The sequence below is a fragment of the Phoenix dactylifera genome, chromosome 5 (genome assembly GCF_051530095.1).
Source record: "Phoenix dactylifera cultivar Ajwa chromosome 5, Ajwa_hap1_PhDact_Kaust_v1.1, whole genome shotgun sequence".
Classification (NCBI taxonomy): domain Eukaryota; kingdom Viridiplantae; phylum Streptophyta; class Magnoliopsida; order Arecales; family Arecaceae; genus Phoenix; species Phoenix dactylifera.
This window is the reverse complement of record NC_143194.1, coordinates 3,454,009-3,478,403: the sequence shown is the minus strand read 5'-3', so window position 1 is coordinate 3,478,403 and position 24,395 is coordinate 3,454,009. Positions and strand designations below refer to the sequence as shown.

The following is a 24,395-nucleotide window of genomic DNA, read 5'->3' as shown; positions in this document are numbered from 1 at the left end:
ATAATGACCAAGTAATGAAATTATCATTGTTACTAGTTGTTGCCTTGGTCAAGTGCCTTAAACAGGCTATAGGACCACTGCCCAGATTATTGTACATGTATATCTATATATTTAGAAAAGCATGTACGTATACATGCTTAAATAGACACATTCATGCAAAAACCCCATTTTGTTAATCGTTTATCAATGATATTGAAACTAAAACAAGCCATTTTCATGTGCATTTTATAAAAAAAGGCACTGCATACAATTCACTTATAGACAAGTTACAGTTTGTTGAATGCCAACATCAACCTTCAAGTTGATGTTAGCATAACCTTTGGCTTCTTAATGAAATGTCTCTCATTTGCAGAGAAGTATATGGTGATTCCTCCTAAAATCTATGACCAATCTATCGGCTTTGGTAGACCCTTGGTGTTCGCTTATTACAAGCTGTTAAGAAAAGATTGGGCTTTAGGCTTTTTTCATTTGGAAACTCCACATAATCATCGCAACTACATCTTAAACAAGGTTTCAAATATCGATAGCAGAACGGTACAGTATCAGGTACTGATAAATGGTATGAGCTTGCGTCCCATACCAACACAATGTGTACCGGTGTTGGAAACCTACCGAAATGATATGGTACCATTCATACCGTCCCATTCCAGCAGTATTTGAGACCTTGATCTTATAATTGTGATTGCATCCTCAAACATTTCATGCATGAACTCAGCATTTCCCACCTAAATTAACTAAAGTCTTGGTGATTAACCAATATGGCTTAAACACAGTTTGGGCTTTGGATAATGCAGAATCCCAGTGTCTGCAAAATCTATAACATGGTAAAACAATTAAGGATCCAGGCTAATCTGAAAATCTCTTAAGAATAGTAAATAAGAGTTCTAAAATTGGGTACTTGGAGACATATAAGAGAAAGAAGAGAGTGGGAGAGGGAAAAAATAGATTTGATAAAGGGAAATTGAAAAATATAGGAACTAGAAAAACCCTAATTCCTTTCAATCTACATGTCATGTTTTCTCTGCACAATTAGAGGACAACGCTAACCAACCACAAATCAAACTTCCCTAAATCAACCTCATTAAGAGTGGTTGGACCTAGGATTCTTTAAGGTAGAGGTGGGTTGATGGGGGATCATGAACATCCATCCACCCTTTCTCCCTCTTTTCTTCTTTTATGTTAGAGCCACATAGGGATCATCAACTTGAAATAAAGGGTGATGTCATTTTAAATTACTGCAACCTCATTCTCTTATTGAAACCCCTCAAATACAGAGATTAAAACTTTTAATCTCAATCATTCATTCTGCAAAAACAGAAGATAAAAGGTTTAAGTTCACTTTAAGCCTAGGGTGGCAATGAGTCGAGTCATTTTGAGTTTGGGTTGGGTCAAGATATAAGTATTACATATGAAACCTTGACACATGCCCAATCCAATCCAAGACTAAGTTGGAAATCTGACCCAAACCCACCCATGGGTCATCTCACTTGACCCGATCCTACCTAGCTAACCTGCAACATACTCCATTCACATGACCAGAACCCACCAATCTGACCTCAACCTGATGCCCCTTACGCAGCCAGAACCATGATGGTAGAAAGAAAAAGGAGTGCATTGTGTGGCCTGGTGCCTGGTGGGTTTCACAATGGTATAAAACAAAGATAGGAATTATGGGAAGGGATTTAGGAATGTGGGTAAGGAGAGTATTTTAGGAGTTTTAAATATGCATTGAAATTCCATCCAATGCTTGTCATTTTCAAGGATAATTATTTAAATCACACCAAAGAGTCCAACTCCTTGTGAACTCATCTTAACTATTAAATTGATTTGGACTGGGAAATCTGACCGGAGCAACCTGAACAGAACCAACTGTCATGACCCGAATCAAGTCAAGGAGCCAACCTCTAGCCAACCAGATTTTGTCAAGATTAGGACTTCAAACCAAGACCCAAACTAACCCAAATCCGGTCAAGTGAAGTCGAGTCTGGTCAGTTGATTAGGTAAGGACAAATTTTTCCACCCCTATTTAGGCCCATGAGAATTGGGGAGGAAAATAAGTCAAGGATGTAAGTCTTTGAAAATTCCAATTGCATCATTGGTTATTTTAAGAGCATAGCATATATTTTCCATGTCTCCTCTAGCATGCGTGTGTAGAATTCATGTTCGACTCCAAGATAAATGGTATGATTTTGGATATAATTGCCTTGTTTTGGAAAGTATATATGCATGTAAACACATTTGCCACCAATGCAAAATATCTACATAATCCTTCATTCCTTCCTTTATTATGCTCTCCAATCAAAGGCTCCAATGATTCTCTTTGCTTTGAAAACCCACTCTTGCTTTCAAATGGTTCCAAGCTTTCCATTAATTATATCATTAATTATTGTCATGAGTTTATATCACATACTAATTTTACAAACATTTTCTGTTATTACCTTATTTGTGCTTAGATTATACAACCATCTTAGAAAATATCAAACTAGCATTATGTATAACTTATCATTCATAGTTCTGTAAAGACTTCTTCAGAACACTAATTACCTATCATTTAAAAAACCCAATTTCCCAGCTACCCAAACGTGCTTGCATTTCCTCTACCACTTGGTACAACAGTAGTCCATACTTCATACCTCTACAGAGTTCCTGTGAGTATTTCCCTTATTCTCTTGCACCCTTTCCGAAGCTTCATCAATTTATATGACCTATCACTTGATGGTGCAGATGCATCGTACACAGATTTTGCAAATTTATTCTCCAGTAGAGACATCATTCAGCAACTTCCCTCTCCATCTTTCTTTGATCATGTCATAATTTCACCAAAAAATTACATCCTAACTACAAACGCACCAGAGATGAACAATATCTTTAGGTCCTCTCTTAGCACAATCAATCATAACAAAGGTGGAAAACCAGTTAATATATGTACAAGATGGAAAAAAAAAAGACATGGAAAGAGGAAAATACTAACTCCATCAAAGATTTCAAACTCATCTTAAGAGCGAGAGAGAGAGATGTTGCCTGGAAACATGATGCCATAGTCATCCATTATTGCCCTGAAAAAGAAACTCCAGTATGACATTGGTCCAGGTGCAGAAGAGTAAAATCACAGCATTCTCATATACTGTATGATTTATGAACTTACCCTGGAATAGGAAACCTTCTGGAATATATGATTGTTATTCTTTGTCCACAAACTTCTGGTACCAACACTTACCGGGGATGACCACTAAAAGATGGTTCCTCAAACCCTTTGGCACAACATAAATACCAGTAATTGATGGAAAGGGACCTCTGTTCAAGGAAAGAATACAGACTCCCAAGTTTTAAAGTTCATGGAGCAGTATGCAAGATGAAAGGGGACCAATATGTCAACTTTTCTGCATCATCACCTAATGAATAAGAATTATGTCCTGCCTCTTTATTAGATAACTCAAGCAAGCATCCATGCCCATCAAAATCAAAAGCATGAAGCAGGCAAAGAGAAGTTGTTCCAACTTCTCCACGCCCTAGAGTCTTGAACATATAGGTGAACATAAAATCCAGTCAACATTTTCAGCAGACCAGCTAGCATACCTATCCTCTCTTTCAAATTCCTGTAGTAGGGCTGAAAAGCATTCAAGACATCCAAAGGCCAGTGGTCTAGAACTAATGCCTCCAAGGACCTTTGTCAGACACAATACCAAATTCATCATAACCATTTCCCTTCACTAACTTTCGATTCATTTGACTGGCCAACAAAGAGGCAAAATCCAAAAGCATTACCTAGGATAGCAAAATCTATGATCTTAACATCTTCAGTCCTTAAAACTACAAGCTTCTTTAGGACTGACCACCAACAACCATCTTACAAAGCAGTAACCATGGATACAGATTAGGGAACCATGAAGCATCAGTCTCATTGCCACTAGTTTGTGGACAATTGTGTAAAATGCAGAGACAACAAAGAAGAAGGTAAGTAATATTTGACCTTTTTTTTTATCAAATAAATTTTTCCTATAAAATAGAGGAAACACCCTTGCTAATACCTCTTTTCAAATAATTTTGTCACTGGAGGGTTGCTTATAGAAATGTTCAATCATTTATCTAAAATTGAAAGATAAACATATGTCACAGGGAGATCTTAATTCATCAGCCAAATCTTTCTCTCTAGAGGCCACAGATCCCCCATCAAATCTTAATGTTGCTTATTCTTTGCCAATCCATGGAGAGATCCTTTTCCCATCGATTTCATGTTCCACATATTTCCTTCTAGATAAGTTGCATCGTTTAACTTGTCAATAAAATCTCAAGCTATTACTATGATAATCTCTGCCTCATGATCCCAGATCATATTTGGCATCTCCCTTATGCCTCATTCTGTAGTTTATCTACAAAGGAGCCTTGATGTTTAAAGTGCAAAGAGAAATGTCGGATCGCACATGGTCCCACTGCTTCTAGCAGATAAATCAAGTCATTCTTTAACTTCATGGTACCTCCTCCTTAAATTCCTTCTAGGATTAAAACTCTAACAAACGGTATCCCTAGAATCTGGAAGAGTATAATACAAGAAGCAGTGTGCATGATCACTTACACTGGCAAAAGAAGATCACAAACTCTGCTGCTGCCAAATGCAAGCTAATGACTACGAAAACTGAGTTCAGAAGGTACCTACATTTTAGCACTAGATAATATGTATCTCGGCACCTATAACTGGCAAAATAATGGAAGCTCTTTTCCTTATCTGAGATAGGCAAATGCATCTGATTTATTGAAGCCTATCATCATTACTATGACAAGTCCTGAAAAAAAAAGAACTAACCAAAAACTCACTCATTCATATGGGAATTAACCCCAGGAAAAATGACTGGAGCGGGGACTTTCCTCATGGATATGTTCAATGAGACCAAAAAGATAAAAAAGTTCTAAAAGTTAGCAAATGTGTTTCAATCAGTAAGTGACGAACTGACTTTATAGCTTATAAATTTTTAATGAGAAATCTTTAGATATTAGATCTATCTTGTAATCATGAAACCATCGATCATAAAGTCCAAATAAATGAAACTATGAAAAAGTTAGTAAGATGAAGAATACAATGGAATAAGCACATGATTCTGAAAGGAGCACATCTCAATCCTTTTTTTGTTTTTTGCGCACATGTGGTGAGGGGAGGTGAGGAAGGGTTGATCATGACATACCAAATTAGAGCAGACAATAACTATTTGTTTCTCCAAAAGTGCCCCGGCAAACATTGTGATTATCTGTCAAGTGCAAAACTGTCTTGTCAAATATAAGAGCTCCATATTGAGATGAAGATAAAAATAACAAGGACAATGCAAAAACAATTCTACTTATTTTTTCCATATCATGGAGAAGAGAACACATGCATACAGTCACATTGTACAGAACAATTTTATGACAAATGCTATGGTGACTAAGTGCCAAATTGCATGGTTGGTTATCCAAAATAGCATTCTTCACTGGATCTATTGTCTCCATTGTCCAAAGTGCCAGAAAGCCAAAAACCAAATGGTTGAGGACTTTCTATCTATATATGAAATAATTAAGCATGAATTTGATGAATATTTGTCAATAACTATACCAATGGTTTACTCAGACATATGGTTGGAAAGACTTCAAAGTTCCAAACTAATTGAATTTTAATCAACATATTTTTAAAATGTTTACACCATGAACCCGGTGATGAATGGGTTGCACTATGGAATCAAAGCCGAACCCATTGAAACTTTTAGGTCAGGCTTTGAGGTTTTTATACCCAACCAGACCAAAACCTGCATAACTACCAGGTTTATTACATATACAAACATGCACATACATACCTGCCTACATAGACACATATACACACACACACACACACACAAAATACATATATACATATATAATATTAGTTTTATTTATATCCTTCAATTGAAAACCAAAGTAATGACACATTAGAACATGTATAGACTTTACGTGTATCTTTTCAATTTTTAGTCCATTTATTGCTATATATTATTTATCAAGTGTTTGTTGTTCATGATTTAATTTTTGTAGCATGTATTGGATGTTTCATTAGTAAACTTCTTAAGAATGGGTTGTTTAGGTTGCTTAACTCTTCAAGGTATCAAAATATTGATCTCCGTTGGGTACCCAGAACCAACCACTAGCCAAGCAAACCCAATACACAGATGTTAGACCCGAAACCTCAATAGGTACAGGTTTGGGTTTAGCGAAATAAGGACCCAACCTCACATATGTACATACATACATTAAAACATACACACATACATTTGGTCACTTCAAAAAATGAGGAAGTCAAATATGATATTTGCAAACAATCTTCTAATAAGGGAGGGGAAGATACTCCAACATTCGTACTTACATTTTCAAGCCTCAGACATCCACATATGCATGCAACCGTCCATACAGACAAAGCAATTGCCTCCTCCTCAGCTAGCAGTGCACTGTGTGCCTGAAAAATCAAGGCCATAGAACATGTAGGACCTTTATATCAAACTTCTACATATGAAAAGATCTGACTTGTATCATATAATGCATTACTGCAGCCTTTGGAAGTCAAATTGATGGCTAATCCTAGCATAAGCAGAATGTACCTCAGCCACTTCTAAGCTTGTATTGCAAGATCTAAGATCAACGGTGGAGTCAGCTATATGAAGAACTGTTTCACCAGGCCTGTGAAACTCCAATGCATGCAAGTGCTCCAAGGGCTGGAAGATAAGCTTTGAACCCCTGGCAGGGCATTGTAACACATAATATTCACAAATTATCTGTAATGATCCATGACTGTTTGCCTGACAATTCAATTAAACATATCAAATGAAAGAGTACCTAAGAGCACACGGTTCAAAAAACCAAAACATGAAACCCTAGTTTCCGAATTATCATACCTTGGCCCATTCTAGAATATCACTGTGAACACTAGAATCTTCCTGACCAGAGGAAGATGGCTCTTCCAGCTCTACTTCATCCGTATCACTCCTAAAATTTCTGTCTTCACTAGGAGAACCTTGGAAACTGCATATGTTGATGCCAAGAATTACAATGCTAGCTCAGTCATTTAAAAATAGAAATTCGTCAAACTAGACTGCCAACACAGCTGTGCAACTGCTAATATAAAAACTAAGCCTCAGATTATCACTAACTCAAGAAAAAATATCTACTCTCTAATTTCAAGTTTTCAACAGAAAGCTGTGGTGATAGAAACATTAAATATCCATAAATTTATATACGTTCACAGGTGGAATGTTAAGAATCCACCCATTGTGCCCTTAGCCTTTATTCGTATGTCACAATGATTTTTAATGGGAACTTTTGTGGCACATAAGTTCCATATTATGTCATTCATTGAAAAAATATATTGCAGACAACAAAATTGGAAGTAAGCCCAGGATACTTTTCATAGACCACTATGAAAGATCTTATATATGCTCCATGAAACTTTAGTCAAGGTTTTAAATGACGTGTTATACCATTATGATACAAAACCGATATTGACCATCATTACAGTTACAACAGCTGTTATTTGCCTCAAATGGTAGCATTTCAAATTTTTAGGATTTTAGGTTATATACCCTTCCAAGTACGGCTTATTGCATTTTTACCCTCCAAAAATTTCTTTTTTGCATATAGACCCATCAAAATATCCTAATTTTGCATGGGTGTCTTTACCATTACATTTTGGATGACAGCATCAATAAAATTTAACATTCATTCAGTGTGTATTAAAGAGAGCTATATTTTTTAAATAAATTTTTCAAGGTTATTAATGCAAAACGAAAATAAAGTCACAGTACGCTTCAAATGGTTATTTATTAACACCATCAGAAAAAAAAAGCATCCATGCAAAAATAGGCTAATTTGAGAAGCATATTTGCAAATAGTAACTTTCGGAGGGTAGATATGCAATAAGCTATATTTGCAAGGGTACATATGAAAAAAAGAACCTAACCACTATATAACAGCTATTATAACGATTATAATTGAAAATAATGAGCAATAATGAAAAAAAATGGTGTTATCTTTCCATTCAGTTCTCATTGGATGGGAATTATTATTTTTTGAAATGTAAAATCATTTTTGAAAGGACTTTTTTTCAGAAAATTTTCCCTGAGAAATTTGATGCAAAAAAAATGAATTTTGAAAAAAAAGGAGAAAGGTACAGGTGAAAGTAATGGCCTTTACTTATAAGTTATGATCGGCCATTATAACACTAAAAAAATGGCTATAAAAGACGTATCTTTTTCTCTTATTATTAGAGAGGCACAAAACTGTTATAGCAGCCACTACAAGCTGTTATAATGGCCATTACAACAGTTATAAGGTCATTATTTGAAACCTTGGCTTTAGTTGAGAAGCGCCAATATGATTCCAGATATTTGCTGGACTTTGCTAAGAACTTTGCATATTTATTGCCAAAAAGGTTAATAAGGAAAATATTAAAAAGAATAAGAAATGCAAGAAACAAGTGAAAGTTATATATATTAATATAAATTTAAAACACAATTTTTGTCCTACTGATTTTCCATAAAACTTCTGCACACAATAAAAAAATGCTAAACAATCTGCAGTGAAGTATTCAAACTTCAAACTGAGCCGAGAATTTAATAATATTATTTAAAACCAAATACACTACAAGTAATCAAACATTTGGATAAATTTATCATTTATAATCTCAAGAACGACGAATAAATAACTTCAGTGGTAAAACACAAAAAGGTCTCTATTAAAAGACCGAAGTAAAATTCGAAAAATTAGGAAAGCCTGGCAATATTCTCTTTTGAAAATGCATAACATAATGGAATTTGTAAAAAGTAGTAGTTACAGAATACCATTCATCACAACAATTCATTTGACAATCATCTGGATTGAGATAACATCCCAGGACCACTTAAGTGGATGCATTGCACCAGTATATTTCAATTCAGAAACGAACCAGAATAATAATGCATCCACTTTAATCTTGATTATACCCAAATACATTTAGTTATTTCAATCTACTTGCCATGTCCATCGGATACCAACAAAATGTCAGAACAATTGCGCCGAAAAGGGAGACTTATCCAAAGAATGGATCAGAGAAATAAACTTCTACCTGGCAGATGATTCAGAGCTTTCGTACAGGCAGCACCGCATATGTGGCAAAACAGCTTCTGGAATACGCCTTTCAGATTGCCTGCCCCTTATGACCTCATCGACAGAGTTATCATGGCTATCTTGAATGACCAGTCCAGATTCTCCTTCAGTTACAAAATCTGTTGTTTCTTGATTGACATTCAAAGCGGTGCTATTCTGGAGGACTTCCTTAGAATTCAAGTTCACTTCATGGAACTGGTTATCCACAGGTTTCACATTATCAGATATTTTCTTAGGGGTAGAAATTTCTGTACTTGAATAAGAACATCTCATCAAATTTGTTGCATCCTCGGTGCAGTGACGTTCCTGTACAGGACTACTGGTTTTATCATAAGTGCTGTCTTCCACAGAAATTTCTTCCGATGACAGCAAATTTAGCATGTCAATGCCTTTTGTTAGCTGCTCGAACCTTTCTTCAATGAAGATGCTGCAGAAAAAAGGAAGGCATATCATGTGCGACGCCAACAAAAAAGCATATTATGGCTTTCCAGAAATTTAAAAGGAATCATATCAACCAAAACTTGGTCTGTTACAGCAGATTTTTAATGGCACAGAGAGCCAAAATGCATGTACTCATGCACAGCCATTGCAGAGGAAGGTCACAGAAGGAAGCGCATGGCAACATTTTTTTTTTATAAAGAAAGAATGACAGTATCCAGCAGAAAGCATTTTGGAACATAAAAGATAGTGATGAATTTGAGACTCCAATTTTTTTATTATACTTTACAAGAAAGTATGCAAGATAACAAGCATAACAACATAAATAACATACACAGACACATAACAAGAAACAGCAACATCACTAACTGAGTAACATGTTAAAGAGTCACTAATTGTGATAAAGCTAGTCATTCTTGAGGAAAATGATAAAGCTAGTCATTCTTGAGCACTAACTATATCCTATTAGAAGTAATATGATAGAGAGCGGAGGTTGCCTCGGAGGAGGCTCATCCAACAGTCAGATCTAGTAGAAAGGACGTGCATCCAGTGGCTGGGTGTAGTGGAAAAAGGCAATGCCCCAGGTCAATGGTTCCTTCATCATGAGTCCACTGACTGGAATGTTTAAGCCAATTATTCCCCTAATCAAAATCACCATCGCAAGTGCATCAAATTTGGAAAAAAAAACAATTTGAGATAATGGATCAAAGAAATTGCCAGTGTGGGACCACCAACCATATGGCTGATCACTACTGAAGGTTCCATCATAAAAGAATCATGCATTGGAGAGTCAAGACTGCAAAATAGCTTTTAGAGATGGCCCTTTAGAATCTATCTTACATAGGCAACAAAGGAGTCCTTTCTCCAATAAGAGCAAGAAATAAAAAAATATCTAGGCACTCATTATATTTTCATGTTGATATCCAGATCTTTTTTCTTGTGTTGGAATAGTAGTTTTATTTCAAGTATAATTCATTTGGAATATCCCCGTTTGGTACAAGTTAGATTAAAAAAGTTTGGTCATTGGGAGTGCGTTCAAGTGCAAATTTGTTAACCTCCTCCATGGATTTCCAAGGAACTTAAATTGTTTACTCTACAAATGTTTTCGACTGTTTTAAGTTAACATAAAGGCCTTTGCTAGTACAGCATTTGAAAAAAGGAATGAATCAATAAAAGAGAAGAATATAATATCTTGGTGAGCTATTGATAATCACGTGTGCATGCTACACTAAATCAAGAGTTCTAAATTTTAGAATTTTCCATGTAGATTCCGCAAAGTCACTTTACCGTCCACCAAGGTTTGAAATACCTAGCAGTTACGGTGCAGAATAAATACTACCCAAAACCACCCCTAAACTACCCAAAGCAAGGGCGAATCAAGGTAAGTCCACCCCGTAGAACTGCATTGGAATGAAGTGGTATGCTTGGGTACCTGCTTAGGAAGTGGGTTAGAGGGCAATTCTCTTTTATTTTCCACCATATGAAGGTGGAAAACTAGAGGGAAGAGAGGACAAGCTGCTAGATGGGTTTCATATCAGATTAACCAATATACGAACCCCTTTTAGATTGCAAGTTAAGCGATGTTATGCAATATTTATGCATGATAGCGACTGGTACACTGAAAAAACCTTGATTGGAGAAATTAACTCGATACTTTTTATCTTATTTCTTACAAAGATAAAGCATTTAGATGAGAAGAAACAATAGGAAATGCAAATCCAAAGTTAGAAGGACAGAGCCATACTAAAGGCATTTGGGGCATATCCATGTGTATCCATCAATGCCCTTTCGCTACAATCCTCAATAAGGCACGTGGCACACCACCCTTGGTCAATATAGCATCAATCCACGATATTTTGAACCTTGCCCGCCACTTAATGCCAGAATATCCTCCATTTAATGTATTTTAAAAAAAAAGTTTTCAATATTCATGTACAATCCCAAAATATGTGGCCCAAAGCCTTCCTTTCTTAGAAATCCCAAAAACCATTCTGAAGAATTTTCTGCCCCCTATCCCTCCCTTCTTAAGAACTTACACATTTTTACCTAAGATTCTTAAACATAAACTTGCTTCAAAGTTCAAATCCTTATCAAATTGGGAAGTTTGATCCAACAAGATTTGGATTCTAAACTTCTATTATATAAAGAAAATGGCTGGAGTTGAACAGGCAAAGCAAGATTCCTAAAGAAGTGAAAACTCATGTGGAAAAAAAATAAAAAATAAAAATCAAAGCATGCACGCTCCACTATTGAGAATTGAGAGAGTGACTTTCTTACTAAGTTCCCATGTTTTTCTCCACGTCTCATGCAAGGCATGTGACAAAACCGAGCTTAAGAGATCGTTTCTATTTTTCTTATTAATACTTAATGTGCATTGTGCATGCCTAGTGATGAAAAAATGCTATCAAATTTTTAGTTGAAGCCCACGAGGCACTGAAGTTCCATTAGTTTTTTCCTCATTCCTTCACCTTCTGCTTGCCTATACATGGTAGTGCACGTGTATATAGCAAAAATCTTTTTATAGAGGAGCGTTGCAAAAACCCATAAGATATGATCACCCTACCACGGTACCACCAATTTGGGGATCAGAACTAAGACTGGACTGCATCACTCTTACTCTTCACAACCATAATTGCCCCTTCCGTATGCCAGTGAATGTTGACTCCAACCATTGCTGACAAGACCAAGGCAGAACCCTTTGTTCCAAATGTTTGCCGGGGCCCCCACAACTATTTTTTGCTTTCTCATTCCTTCCACGCTTTCTCTTCAAACCAAGACATCCATGCCCCATCTAGCTCTACTGAAAACTAAATTAGGGGAGAGAACAGCTTAAGGTGGCATAATGCATGGTGGATCAGTTGGAAAGGTCAGCTGGTGCTGACTGAAGCCTTGCAGCCTTGCAGGTTAGGAGAACAGAGGCAACAAGTTCCACTAAATAAGAATGTATGGGCCAAAACTGACCAAAGAAGGGTAACAATGTCAAACAAGTGTATTTAGGCAAGGAGGGGTGAGATATAAGACCAACCCTTCTCGAATCATTTATGGACTTAACAATTTCTTCCTTTTGTATCTGTTTTACTTTTAACAAACCATGCTTGTTATTTTGATTTTAAAAAATATTTCTTTTCTTGTACAAGCATGGGCAATCTTATGGTGGCAATACTGTTAAGTCTTTGACCATCTCATCAGAGTTCACTTTTTTTTTTTTTTTGCTAGGACGTATGTATCATGCATAACGGGTATGAATACAACTAAGAAAATCAAAGGATAACAAGTCTCAGAGTGCACCAGGTAGGTCTCTCTCTCCCACCCACAGAGTATGCCCAAAGTGGTTGGCCACATATGAAGCCACCCAATCCGCTGCCCCATTGGCCTCTCTATACACATGCCTGCAAGGCCATCCCACCACGGACCATAGCCCAAATGTCCCTGAGTAGCGGATGGTAGTCACCCACCCCACCGGCACACTGCAGGATCCAGCCAATGACAGTCGCCGAGTCGCCCTCGAGCACCACTCTAGCCCGCAAAGCTCGACGAGCATAACTCATGCCAGCCCATGTCGCCCTCAGTTCTGCCTCCGAGACTGAGGTGTCAAAGATCTAGCAGCCACCAGCACTCTGGACGTCGGACCTCTGATGATGAAGTCGACACCCCCTACTCCCGCCATCCAGCACACAGCCGTCAAAATTGATCTTGAGAAAACTCAGGGGTGGGGGCTCTCAAATAAAAAAACACCATACGAGACGCTCCACGAGCAGAAGTGCAGCCCTAGGTATTTCGAGCTATCAAGGGTCCATCTAACAACTGTGCCGCCTGTGCCTGTGTAGCTTTTGCCGCCTGGATTCGTGCCCGCTCAGCCATGAATCTCGGTGGGGGACGGCTCTCACCAAACGTCCAGGCATTCTTGGACAGCTAGATCTGATAAGCTGTATAGGTTGCCACAACAGTCGCCTGTCGGAATCGCAGGGCGATAGCCCACCGTCCGATCATTTGCAGAAAAGACGCTGAATTACACCACACCCATGGGATCCTGGTGAGCTCCCAAGTTTTCGTACGCTGACACTAGAACAAGGCGTGGTCCACCGACTCGTCCACATGACTGGGGCAATGAGGGTAAATATCTAAATTCCTACCACTCAAGATGAGTCTTATCGAGAGCCAACCCCAGGCGACCTTCCAGAGGAATAAGGCCACTCTCGAGTGTAGGCCGAAGCGCTAGATCCAGACAACGTCCACCCTCGAGCGTTGCACACCCTGGAGGACACTGTAGACATCGCCCACCCTGGCTCTAGCACAGCAAGTCGAGCTCCACACTCACATCGGGCTGGCACAACCCGGAACCGGCACTGACCGGATCCTCTCCGCAAACTGATCTCCGAAAAACTGGGCAATCCAATCAGTGTCCCATCCCGCACCTCTGAGGCGAAGAAGGTCGCAGACTCGCAGTCCTCTCGGGACCTCGACGCTAACCATGGTCCGCCACCGCCTAACCGGAAGTGAGTCCATCCAGGGGTCGTCCACTGCATCCACAATGCCCATTGCCTCCACAATGCCCATTGCCGATGAGTCATCTGCAGTTGGACAATACCAAAGGCACATACCTACAGATCTCTCGCCACATAGGAGAGCCGCGCCGACTCCTCGCTGGAACCGAGCAGAACCGTACCAAGTAGCCATCACCTGACTTCAAAGACACTGCAGCTCCAAGACAAATCTAGCTGTGTCGGGCGATCAGTGCCTCTCGCCTCGTCAAGAGGGATTGCACCCCAGTCCACCGGCACGAGTCGGCTAGCATATAGACTCGCAAGCCACCAGGCGTACCCCACGGCCACTTTCACTACTATAATGTTAATATTCTTTGCTATTTCATCCAATTTTACTAGATGGTTTTTCTCTCTTCCTAAAAGATTTTTGCTTAAACACCAATTTTGAATGCACAAAAGTACACCAATTTTGAGCAAAATGAAAAACAATATGCTTTTGATAGAATGCCAAAGTCAAAAAAAATGGCACAACCTTTAGTTTGGCAGTGGTAAAATGAAGTTATCACTAATGTTGTGTTTTTTAGTAGCAGTATTTGATAGTAAATCTAACAAGTTATCAATAATATCATAACCTCTTAGATAGAAAAGCTGAAATACCAACCGAATAATATTGAACAAGACAAATGGAAAGCCAAAGATATCTAAGGTACCACTAAAAAAGGAAAAAAAAACATAATAATGACATTTTACCTTCTCAATATACCAAAATGCAGCTCAAAGAATGGAAGCCTTGATAGAATGCAACAGCACCGAGATGTTGTTATTATGTGACGGCTTAAGGATGGAGAGAAGCTTCGCTCTCCTGTAAACATGGAAACTAAACTTGAAGGTTTCCGTACAAATTCTTCAACTAAAACACAGCATCCATATAAGGTTGAATCATCAGCCACCTGAGGAATTATCAAGCTCTTAGTAGTGATCTTTTGACTGTACTATATTGACAAAAAGAAAACACTGGTCACACATACAGCATATGTTTTTCAAATCTACTGGCATATGAAACTAAAGTTTTTGAAATTTCAAACATTCAAAACCAATAAAACATAAAAACTAATTACAGTGATCCCAATAGTCTAACTATCCAGTTTGAGTACAAGATGGTCGGATAAAAAGTGTGGAAAATTAAAAATTAACTCAAAGGGAGACTATGAATTAACAAAAGGGCAAGAATAAAGCATAGCTTCTTGTCCAACCACCACTTTGCGGAACAAAAAGAAAGTAAACCAGAACTATAAAAATTCAAAATGTTGTTTGAACTTTTCTCACTTAAACTTTCTTGATAAAGAATTGATGCCTAAAAAAAACACTAAATAAAAGGTTTCATTTTGGAGTTAGTATATCATCAGGACAGAAGTGATCAGTTCATAAGTTTCAATTAAACATGATTAATGGAACAACAAACATCTAGAAAAAGATAAAACATTTATATACGAGGGATAGTGAAGTGAATCTGTAAACAGCATACAACACTACCCAGATGGTAACAGAAAGTTCTGGATAACATCAGGTTAAACATGTATTCTGTGCTAAGGACTACAAAATGTAAAATTGCAAAATAAAACTCAAATGAAGCAAACAATAAGCAATAATAAGAACAAAATTAACTGAACTGAAATTATAGTTAACAGAAACTCAAAACTAAGAAAAATAGATGGAATCTGTAAATTGGTACAAAATGATAATAAAAAACCACCTGTAAACGAAATACAAAAGACTGGTCGCTTTGCTTCAGCTGTTCCTGCAAAAAGGGCATTAACTCATATCAAAAGCAAATCTCATTAAGGGCTCGCACGGTTGTAAGAGTGTTTTAGTGTCCAAGTTTTGGATGTGCATGATATAAACGAGATGTTAAAAGATAAGCATCCAGTTTAAGAACAATATTCACCTGCCCAAGCAGTATTTCATTCAGCTCACTTAGTGAGGGAGTTCTTTCTACAGCATGAACCTAAAGTTGAAAGTCAAACAACGTCAAATATAGTCATTATAGACAGATAGTTTAATGATAATTATCCAGTAGATGTTTGATAGCACAAGGGAAAAGATATAACACAAAATAGATGTAAATAACCTCAAAGCAACAAAATTATCTAAATTAAGGCACAAAAAATATTACCATCTACACAGGATTCAACAGCTAAATTCTTAAATAATACCTATAGAAAGTACAACTTCGGTACAAATGTGGGATTGCTTCAAACTAGGATAAACAAATAGTTCAAGTACAAATATCAGAAACCAGTAAATGCTGAATAAAGCTAAAACATGTTTCATTGGTATCCTATTATTTAATACTTTTGATAAATAGAAACATACATATATCAGGATACTTTCAGATTTGTCCCAAAAGGGGTGGTGATATTGATCTAGACCCATTTGCCTAATACCACCCACCAACCACAGCCTGTTGGGTTTGCAGGTCTGGATACAGGTCAAAGATCTCTAACTTACCAGCAGATCAAATTGGGTGCAAGTCAGACCATCTCAATTCTTCAGGTCAAGGGCTCAAGGCAACTAGATTGAGTTAAATTATACTATTACTGCATATATACGAAAATAAGCCATTGAATCAAAATATGATTGCTTTAAACCTTGAGCGATAGACCTAATGGGAAGAGCAAGTGACCCAATCCCAAAATCCATAGTTTCTTGTCACCTCCAAGCCTTTCCATTCCTCTGATCCCTCCCATCTCACAATGCAATGGCACCTCCTCTTCTGCAACCGACAGTCCTTTCCCACCAGCAGACAACCTCATCTCCTCCCACCTACCATCATTCAAAGTCTCACCGCAACTCAAGAAAACCTAGCCTTCTCCTTCATCATGGGTTTGAGCCAAACCAACCTCAAGAGCAGGATCTCCTCGACCAGTTGGACAAATACCATTAGGTCCTTTCAAAAATTCAATCTTAACAAGGTTCTTCTCGGGTTGAAGGCACCAGCAAGCCCCGAAAGGGAGACTAGGGTCCTTCATGGCTTAAACAAGGTTGAGGAGGTTCATATGCCATGGGCGACAGCAACAGCAGAAGCCAATATGAACGAGGCCTGGAGGTATTAGGTGACCACAGCAAAGAGGGATCAGCAGGCAGCAAACCACTGCAGTAATGTTCCCAATGGTGAGGTAGATCCCGGTCATGGAGACTTGGCATATGGCAATGGCAGAGGGAAAAGGATGGGCTTCACCTTATGTTTCTTCGATGGTGCTTCCATTCATGGCAGAGTTGGGGATCGAGAATTGCATTGGGCTTCAAAAGGGAGGAAAAGGATCCTAATGGAGTGTTAAAACCTTAAACAAAACCCTAAAAGAAACAAATAACATATATCAGTTCATAATGGGTGGTGATAGCCCAGACTTGTGTCACATGTTCAATAAAAAAGCCCAAAACTTGAATAGGCTTGGGCATTTGCGAGTTAGAATTCTTGGCCGACCAGTGGGAGGGTCAAGTTTAGGTCTGCCCATAGAAGCTCGAGCTATGGCATTAACCCAACCAGGATCAGCTCGATGCATTGCCACCCTATGTCCACCCCTATTTCAAGGATAATTCCTGGATACATTGGGAAAGAGAGAGAGCACGTTCGTTTTCCTAAATGTTGACCTTTTAAATGATGGACATAATGGACAGTTAAGTTTCGAATTTATAATGTTATTACTATTTATTAAGTATGAGCAGTATTCTATGGATTTGAATGATGTCCAAATGATGGAGTTTGCATATGTTATCTTATGAGGTATAAATTATGAAACTTTGATTGCTCATTATCCTATATTTAATGTATTTTTACATAAATGTAAAAACTTCCATATTTACTTATTGTTACATCTCAGTCATATAGCATTTGTATCATGTCATATACTCATATCTTCATCCCATATCCATTTCTGTGTTCCACAGCTTACAATAATGTGAAGCGGTAGCCAAAGGAAATTTAGACGCGATACTATGAGATATTATATAAAGTTATAAACTAGTGTATGCACATACACAGATATAGATTTATGCAATTTCATTAGCAATAAGAAAATCTCAAACACCTGCTATCCCCTCTCTTTCTACTCATAAAGGATCAAAAATCAAGAGTTCACTTAGTAGATACTAAAGTGTGTTCAAGCACAAAACATTGTAATGATAGGATGTATGGAGACAATTCAGTATGTTGCCAATAGATTGGAAAGTAGTATCAATCTCCATAAGCTTTATTTGCTAGTAAAAGGTCAGATCATTTGCCATCTGGATTGCACTCTGGAGAAGATAGTGGGCAATAAGTATTTCACAGAAGTCAAGATATAAGGCACCAAGGCCAACAACATTTTTGATAGTATGAGTCTCATCCCCAAAATTAGAGCAAGATATGGCATTGCTTCTTGATCTCTAAAACATAACCAAAACTATTAGTGTATGAATAAGAAAGACATGCACAATTAAACAAATTGAAGGTACCTCTCCCGTGATAAGACCACTTAGAAGAGGGGGAGAAACATTGCGCACAAGACAAAGGTAATTGTGCAAAAATTGAAAATAAAGTTGATGAACAATCCTATACAAATAAAAATCAATTTTCTCCACTAACTAGATGCTAATCTTTTCATACAATTTAGGAGGTGCTGACTATGAATTAACTCTAGCAAACCAATAGCTAACAAGTCAGCTGTTTCAGATGATTGTGTAAAGGAGAATCCAATTCCAGTAAGTATATCTCAGTGGCAGCTTTTCAAAATAGACAACCTTCATATCCTCATATACCCAACCTATCTGCTTCTTATTCTCTAGTGTAAATCATTCGAATTTTCTGTCACATCTGAAATCATTAAGTAGTACCCAAACAGTCAAGATGCCAATCCCGCTAATGTTATACGATAGTCCAAGCCTTGACCAGTCCAGTCCTGAGGATGGTGGGTCCAGAAATGTGCGCTATGGTGTCTTTAAATTGAAGTAAATATCAAGACTCAAGTAACATATGTTTGCACAGCTTGGTCTGCTTATTTCAAGACTTTGGTTCGGGTAGTCAAAGTCTTTCACTTTTGGGCTGACTGTAACAAGGGATCATCAAATAGTGTAGGCACTGCAAATGTTGGGAAAGAGCTAGATTCTTTCTTCAATTAACTACTCTAAGTAAGAGCGAGTGGTTGCAATTTTTCCTTTTTTCTTACCTACATAACCATATAGCCAGCAAACATTGTAGTATACAATACAATAAAAATTATAAAGACAATACAGAATCTTCATAAAAAGAAAATAATGTAAAGAACTAAAAAAATTAATATATGTATAAAAAGGGGAAAATGCGAAGTGCCAAACCTCCACACCTCCAGGAAAGCAGAAAGAAAGGAGATCCTTATATTTGAGTGGTAGCTGTTTTTCTGGAGGATATACAAATAGCACCTAAAAAGTAGGAAAAAAAAAGAACTTAGCCTGCATGTGTAAAGTATAAGTTTGATTTCCAAATGGTAGAAAAACACTCGAGAATTTATATATGAAAAATAGCAATAAACAAGCACAAAGTTGCAGCAAAGTGCAAGGCAAAGAAAGGTACAGTCAACATTCTGGATATGACTACTTAGAAATTGTCGCAGAACACCATAAGTAAAATATATCATTCAAAAATAATATTAAATTATGAAGAACGGCTAACATAATAGAAAAGTTTCTGGTTGCAGCATAGTTGTGGATAAGGACCTGTGGTTCAAGATTCGGTTCAGCATGAACCTGGTGATTGTAATTCAGCAAGCTTCTTTGTTTCTTTGAAAAATCATTGTTCCTCTCATCTATCAGCTTTTGAAGTGCTTGGTCATCAACATCAGGATGGAGTCCAACAACTACCATGCTCTCAAAAACCCTAGATGGTTCTTTCATAGGTCTCTGCTCCTGTTACATATAAAAAACTTCAGATGTATGATTAACAGATGAACAATAAATAAATAGTAAGGCTCTAGAAACATGTATGGCAACATTATCCGATACATGAAAGGGAAGTCAGGTCATTTACAAAGCCAAAAAAATGCAACAAAAGATAATTTCTAGCAGAGTCGGCGGGCATGTATTTAGTCCCACATCGGTTCTTTGATACTTATACAGGATCAAGGAACCCAAATAATACCTTTCGGCTAGCCATTTTGAATGAGGTCCTACGTTGTTACCAATGGTATTAAAGCGGACCCAGCCCATAACTTATGTGGACTAGAGGACACTGTAGCATGGATCCATTGGAGCCGACCACAGGCCAATCGTGGTGCTTGTAATTAGATTTGAATGGATTTGAACCCTTAACCTGACGAGGACGTCGAAGCTTAAATAGAGAGAGTATGTGAGGACTCGTGCGGGCATGTGTTTAGTCCACATCGGTTATTCGCTAGAAAGATTTTGGATACTTGTATAGGCTACAGAAATCTAAATAATATCTTTCGGCTAACCATTTTAGGTGAAGTTCTGGGTTGTTACACAAAATGAGGGTGGAAATGAATCCAACTCTCTTCTATCAACTAGTTGTCACCCTCAAATACATTGAATGCATGGAGAAGGAGAAGAAGAAGAGAAAGAAGAAGTTTGTACCAGTGATTGCAACTGGAATCTTGCCCATTGACGCTTTTGGCTGGTAAGAACTTCTGGATTGTAAGCTCCCTTGACTTCAGGTGGAGGTGAGAAACCCTTAAACACTTTCGTAAGCTGATGTTGCAGTTTTTGAAGTCCGCTGTTACTGCTATCTCTGGATGAGAAAACTACAGATGGGCGTGTTGATCGAACAGTTGCAGCTGAAGCAGCAGCAAAAAATGCTCTTGCAACATCTTCAGTTGTTTGCTTGAAAAATGAAGAACCCCATCCAGGGCTGCCAGAGTCTTCATTCTTATCCATCCTGCTTTCAGTGTATCAATTTAATGGATTCCCTACCATTCATGTAAGGAATACAGTTAACTTAAATGCATCAACTGCATGCGATTGTCTCAGGTACATCAGATCAGACCATAGGTCATGACATTACTTCACAGGAAACTAACTCATAAAGAAAGAAAATAAAATAAAATAAAAATTTATGACTTGCGGCCAAATGAAATGACAGAAATACTGAGGATTCACGATAATGAGATAAGAAAGCATTTATTTGTCTAAAATGAGTGCTTACAATGCTTTTATTGTCTTTCAGGAGAAAAGTTTGGATTCTGGAAAGCATTGTGCAGGGCAACAAGCTCATTATTATCTATGCAATACTAAAATCTGGAGAAAATTATTAAATATAGGCAACAGAAAATGGTGCACTACCCTTTTTCGTTTTGTTAAATAAATCTGTAGTAGTTAAAGAATGAAATTTATGGAAAGCAATCTAGCTGAAGCTCACGGAGATCCCAAGCCGACAACTAATAGGTTACTTTTGAGTATTATATTATTTTGCAGCGCTGATATGAGAAATATTTGACGAGTGCAAAATCCTTATTGTGACACTGGCCTAAAATGACCACCTCAATTCATCAGTTGTTCCTTGGAAAGAAAATGTTCTCTAGCTCATAAAATATCAAAGGCACAAAAAACGAGACATTGCCTATGAGGACATAAATAAGATGGCATAAGAACTTCAACAACATTGATCATGGGCAGTTACATTTCAGATGATGATACAAATATATTACTAGTTTTGAGAGATAATGTTGTGATCATTCTTGCCACTGGCAGAAACTAAAAGAAGGTAGGCCAATAGAATTGACAGATCACATATACAGAATGCAACCATACCTCATGATTTTCACTAGAATATTCTTTTGCGAATAAAACAAATACTGGATAAAATATCATGGCAGCACTAATTGTAAAACAACTAAACAGATACTGGATAAAATTTAAAGGCTTCACCAATTATTTTAAAAAAAAAGAACAAAAAACTCCATAAAGAATATATGTTTGTGTCTGTGGAGAGAGTAAGCAGTGAAAACAATTCAAGTGTCTTTAATAATCTGTCATAGGAGGAGAAACTAAATGAGCTCACAAAATCAAATCATTCCTGACCGCAGCAATTGCTTCTCATCAATTATATCTGGAACCTCATGTTTGATTGTCTGGACCAATTGTCTCTCATCTTTGCACCACTATTTCAATCAATGAGTATCCATTGGCCCATGATAATAAAATATCAATCTTTTCCAATAATCAGATATCATCAACAACCATCTTTCAACAGAAATATGAACATTTTAAGCTTGGTTGCGACACATTCTCATATTGGCCATCTCTCTAATTCCTCGAATGTGAAAAGCCAGATAAAATTTACAAGCTATTGCAATAGTACAAAGGAGAGACTGACACTATAGAAATTTCAAGAATTTCTATCAAGCACACAAAAGATATCACTTTAGTTCTTTTCATAATCAAAGTAACAACAACAACCTTACAGGCATCAGAATCAGAAGCCTGGTTTAAATTTTTCAATGACTTTATTGAGATAAATTCAACACAACTCCTTCTTTATACATCAAATATGTCCTATACTCCTATTGGTCATGAGAAGAGTCCCCATACTACTCCATGCGGACCATTTCTTTATGCACAACTTCCCTAGCACGAAATGGGCGTCCAAGAACGTCAAAAAAGTTCCCTTTTTCCACAGATTCGTCATCACTTCAGCAATGATCAACAAGCTAAGAAACAGAATTAAGGATTCCCGTCGAGTAAACACCCCATATTTTTCCGAAGAATCCCACATCATTCAAAGAAAGAAAGCACTTAGAAAACTCGATAAAAGTGAAAATTTCCAAAAAATACGCGAGGTTTTCGATTCGACAGGAGCTGGGCCTCAGCCTCCCGATCATATTTCACCAAACATCCCAAAAATTAACCGAAAAAAGCAGAAACAAAGGGGTAAAACAGAGTCCTAGAATAGAAAACGTAAACAAAGCGATCAAAATCGATCACCTGCTTGAAATCGAGGATGGAAGAGTGCGGCAGCCGCCAATGTTTTCCCTTTTAGGACTCTCTCGATATCTCCGGCCAAGAGAAAGAGAGACAAGAAAAAAGAAACGGCAGTATATATTTATTATACCGGCGTATAAAAAATATTGATTTGTACCCCAAAAAAAAAAAAAATCGATTTATGTGAAGCAAATCCTTCCCAATTATCCATGCTACAGGGGGGGATTTAGAAAGGGATTATACGCAGCCATTTAAATGCTGACACGAGTATAATTTGCAGTGGGACCCACGTAAATTATTTTCATTTGCATTGCTTCCGTCCCTGCAATTCGATCTCCATTTTTAAGCAATTTATTGAGTAGTTAATTAATATTTTATTGTAATTAATAAAAAAATATTGTTAATGAACTACATAAAGGTGACGAGTTCGCGTACCCCGCTCGCTGTCTTCTACCACTGAAGCATCTGACCGGCACATCATACGGGCTATGTGGAACGGTTATGATTCACCCTGTGACTTGCGATGGACTTTTAAAAGTACCAGCAAGTTGTCAGATATACGACCGTAGCGAGCCGGGTTTAAATCCCAGCCTAATCTCAATTTTGACTAAATTTTCTCTTATTGTGATTTTAAAAATATTAGTAAAACTTAGGATAAACTTTGATAAATGCTCAAGAACAAATGTAATATATATATATATATATATGAAAAGTTTATCAAGCTCACACATATGATTTAATTGGTAACAAATCTATGAATTGATTCAATTCTTCGTGGTAAGAGGACTGTTCATGTGGAAAATGGGTATTATTATTCTTTTACTATTACAGATAAGTTGAGAAATATTTAAGACTAGAGTATTGTGGCAAGTTTGATTCATATTTTTAAAATATTGAGGGGGTTTATGAGAGATCGAGCATGTTTTGGATGAGGAGTAACATAAAGGGTATCATATTTTATTTGGCACTTTCATGGTGGATGCCAAATTGCCAACATGCATCATAAGATATTCATCGAGTGAATTTAAATTACTTCTTAATTTATAACCATCTTATAAAGCATGATCAATGCACGTACAGCTCATGCTTTCATTCACTTAGTTTGTGTTGGCGTAGCATATATAAAAGTGCCTTTTAACTAAAAAAATGGTTTAAAGCCTAATATTGGGATTAAAAAAATCCTTCATTATTACATGTGATGAAGAGATCGGTGCTTTTATGCTATAGCCCCGCCATAGATTACACCAAATCTCTTGTTTAGATGGAATTGAGCTTTTTAGTACCATCACCGGCCTGTAGTACTGCTCTCATAATTTACGTTGAGCAGCTTCTTTGATGTTTCTGGAGCCATGCAATCTATAACCATAAATAGGTTCCTACTTCCTAGTTGCAATA

General features: G+C 37.3%; 1 protein-coding gene across 13 annotated transcripts in view; it reads right to left on the bottom strand.

The window, feature by feature from the left end:
- Window positions 1–23,162, bottom strand: part of LOC103704902 (uncharacterized) — a 34,858-nt gene extending 11,696 nt beyond the window's left edge. For 5 of the 13 annotated variants that reach the window (XR_003385233.3, XR_015986872.1, XM_088721389.1 and 2 more), the window contains exons 1-12: window positions 23,004–23,128; window positions 20,658–20,989; window positions 19,785–19,973; window positions 19,407–19,490; window positions 16,000–16,059; window positions 15,808–15,852; window positions 14,805–15,004; window positions 9,092–9,559; window positions 6,888–7,014; window positions 6,594–6,791; window positions 6,362–6,451; window positions 5,178–5,240 (exon numbers count right to left, since the gene is read on the bottom strand). Coding sequence is in view for 9 of the 13 variants with exons in the window: in XM_088721389.1 (XP_088577515.1) it covers window positions 5,178–5,240; window positions 6,362–6,451; window positions 6,594–6,791; window positions 6,888–7,014; window positions 9,092–9,559; window positions 14,805–15,004; window positions 15,808–15,852; window positions 16,000–16,059; window positions 19,407–19,490; window positions 19,785–19,973; window positions 20,658–20,957 (1,824 nt within the window). In the remaining 4 variants the exon portion in view is untranslated. Of the gene's footprint in view, window positions 1–5,177; window positions 5,241–6,361; window positions 6,452–6,593; window positions 6,792–6,887; window positions 7,015–9,091; window positions 9,560–14,804; window positions 15,005–15,807; window positions 15,853–15,999; window positions 16,060–19,406; window positions 19,491–19,784; window positions 19,974–20,657; window positions 20,990–23,003 lie in introns of all 13 variants that reach the window. The other 8 variants (XR_015986873.1, XR_015986871.1, XM_088721388.1 and 5 more) reach the window with 3 other exon arrangements.
- Between the last annotated feature and the right edge of the window lie 1,233 nt (window positions 23,163–24,395).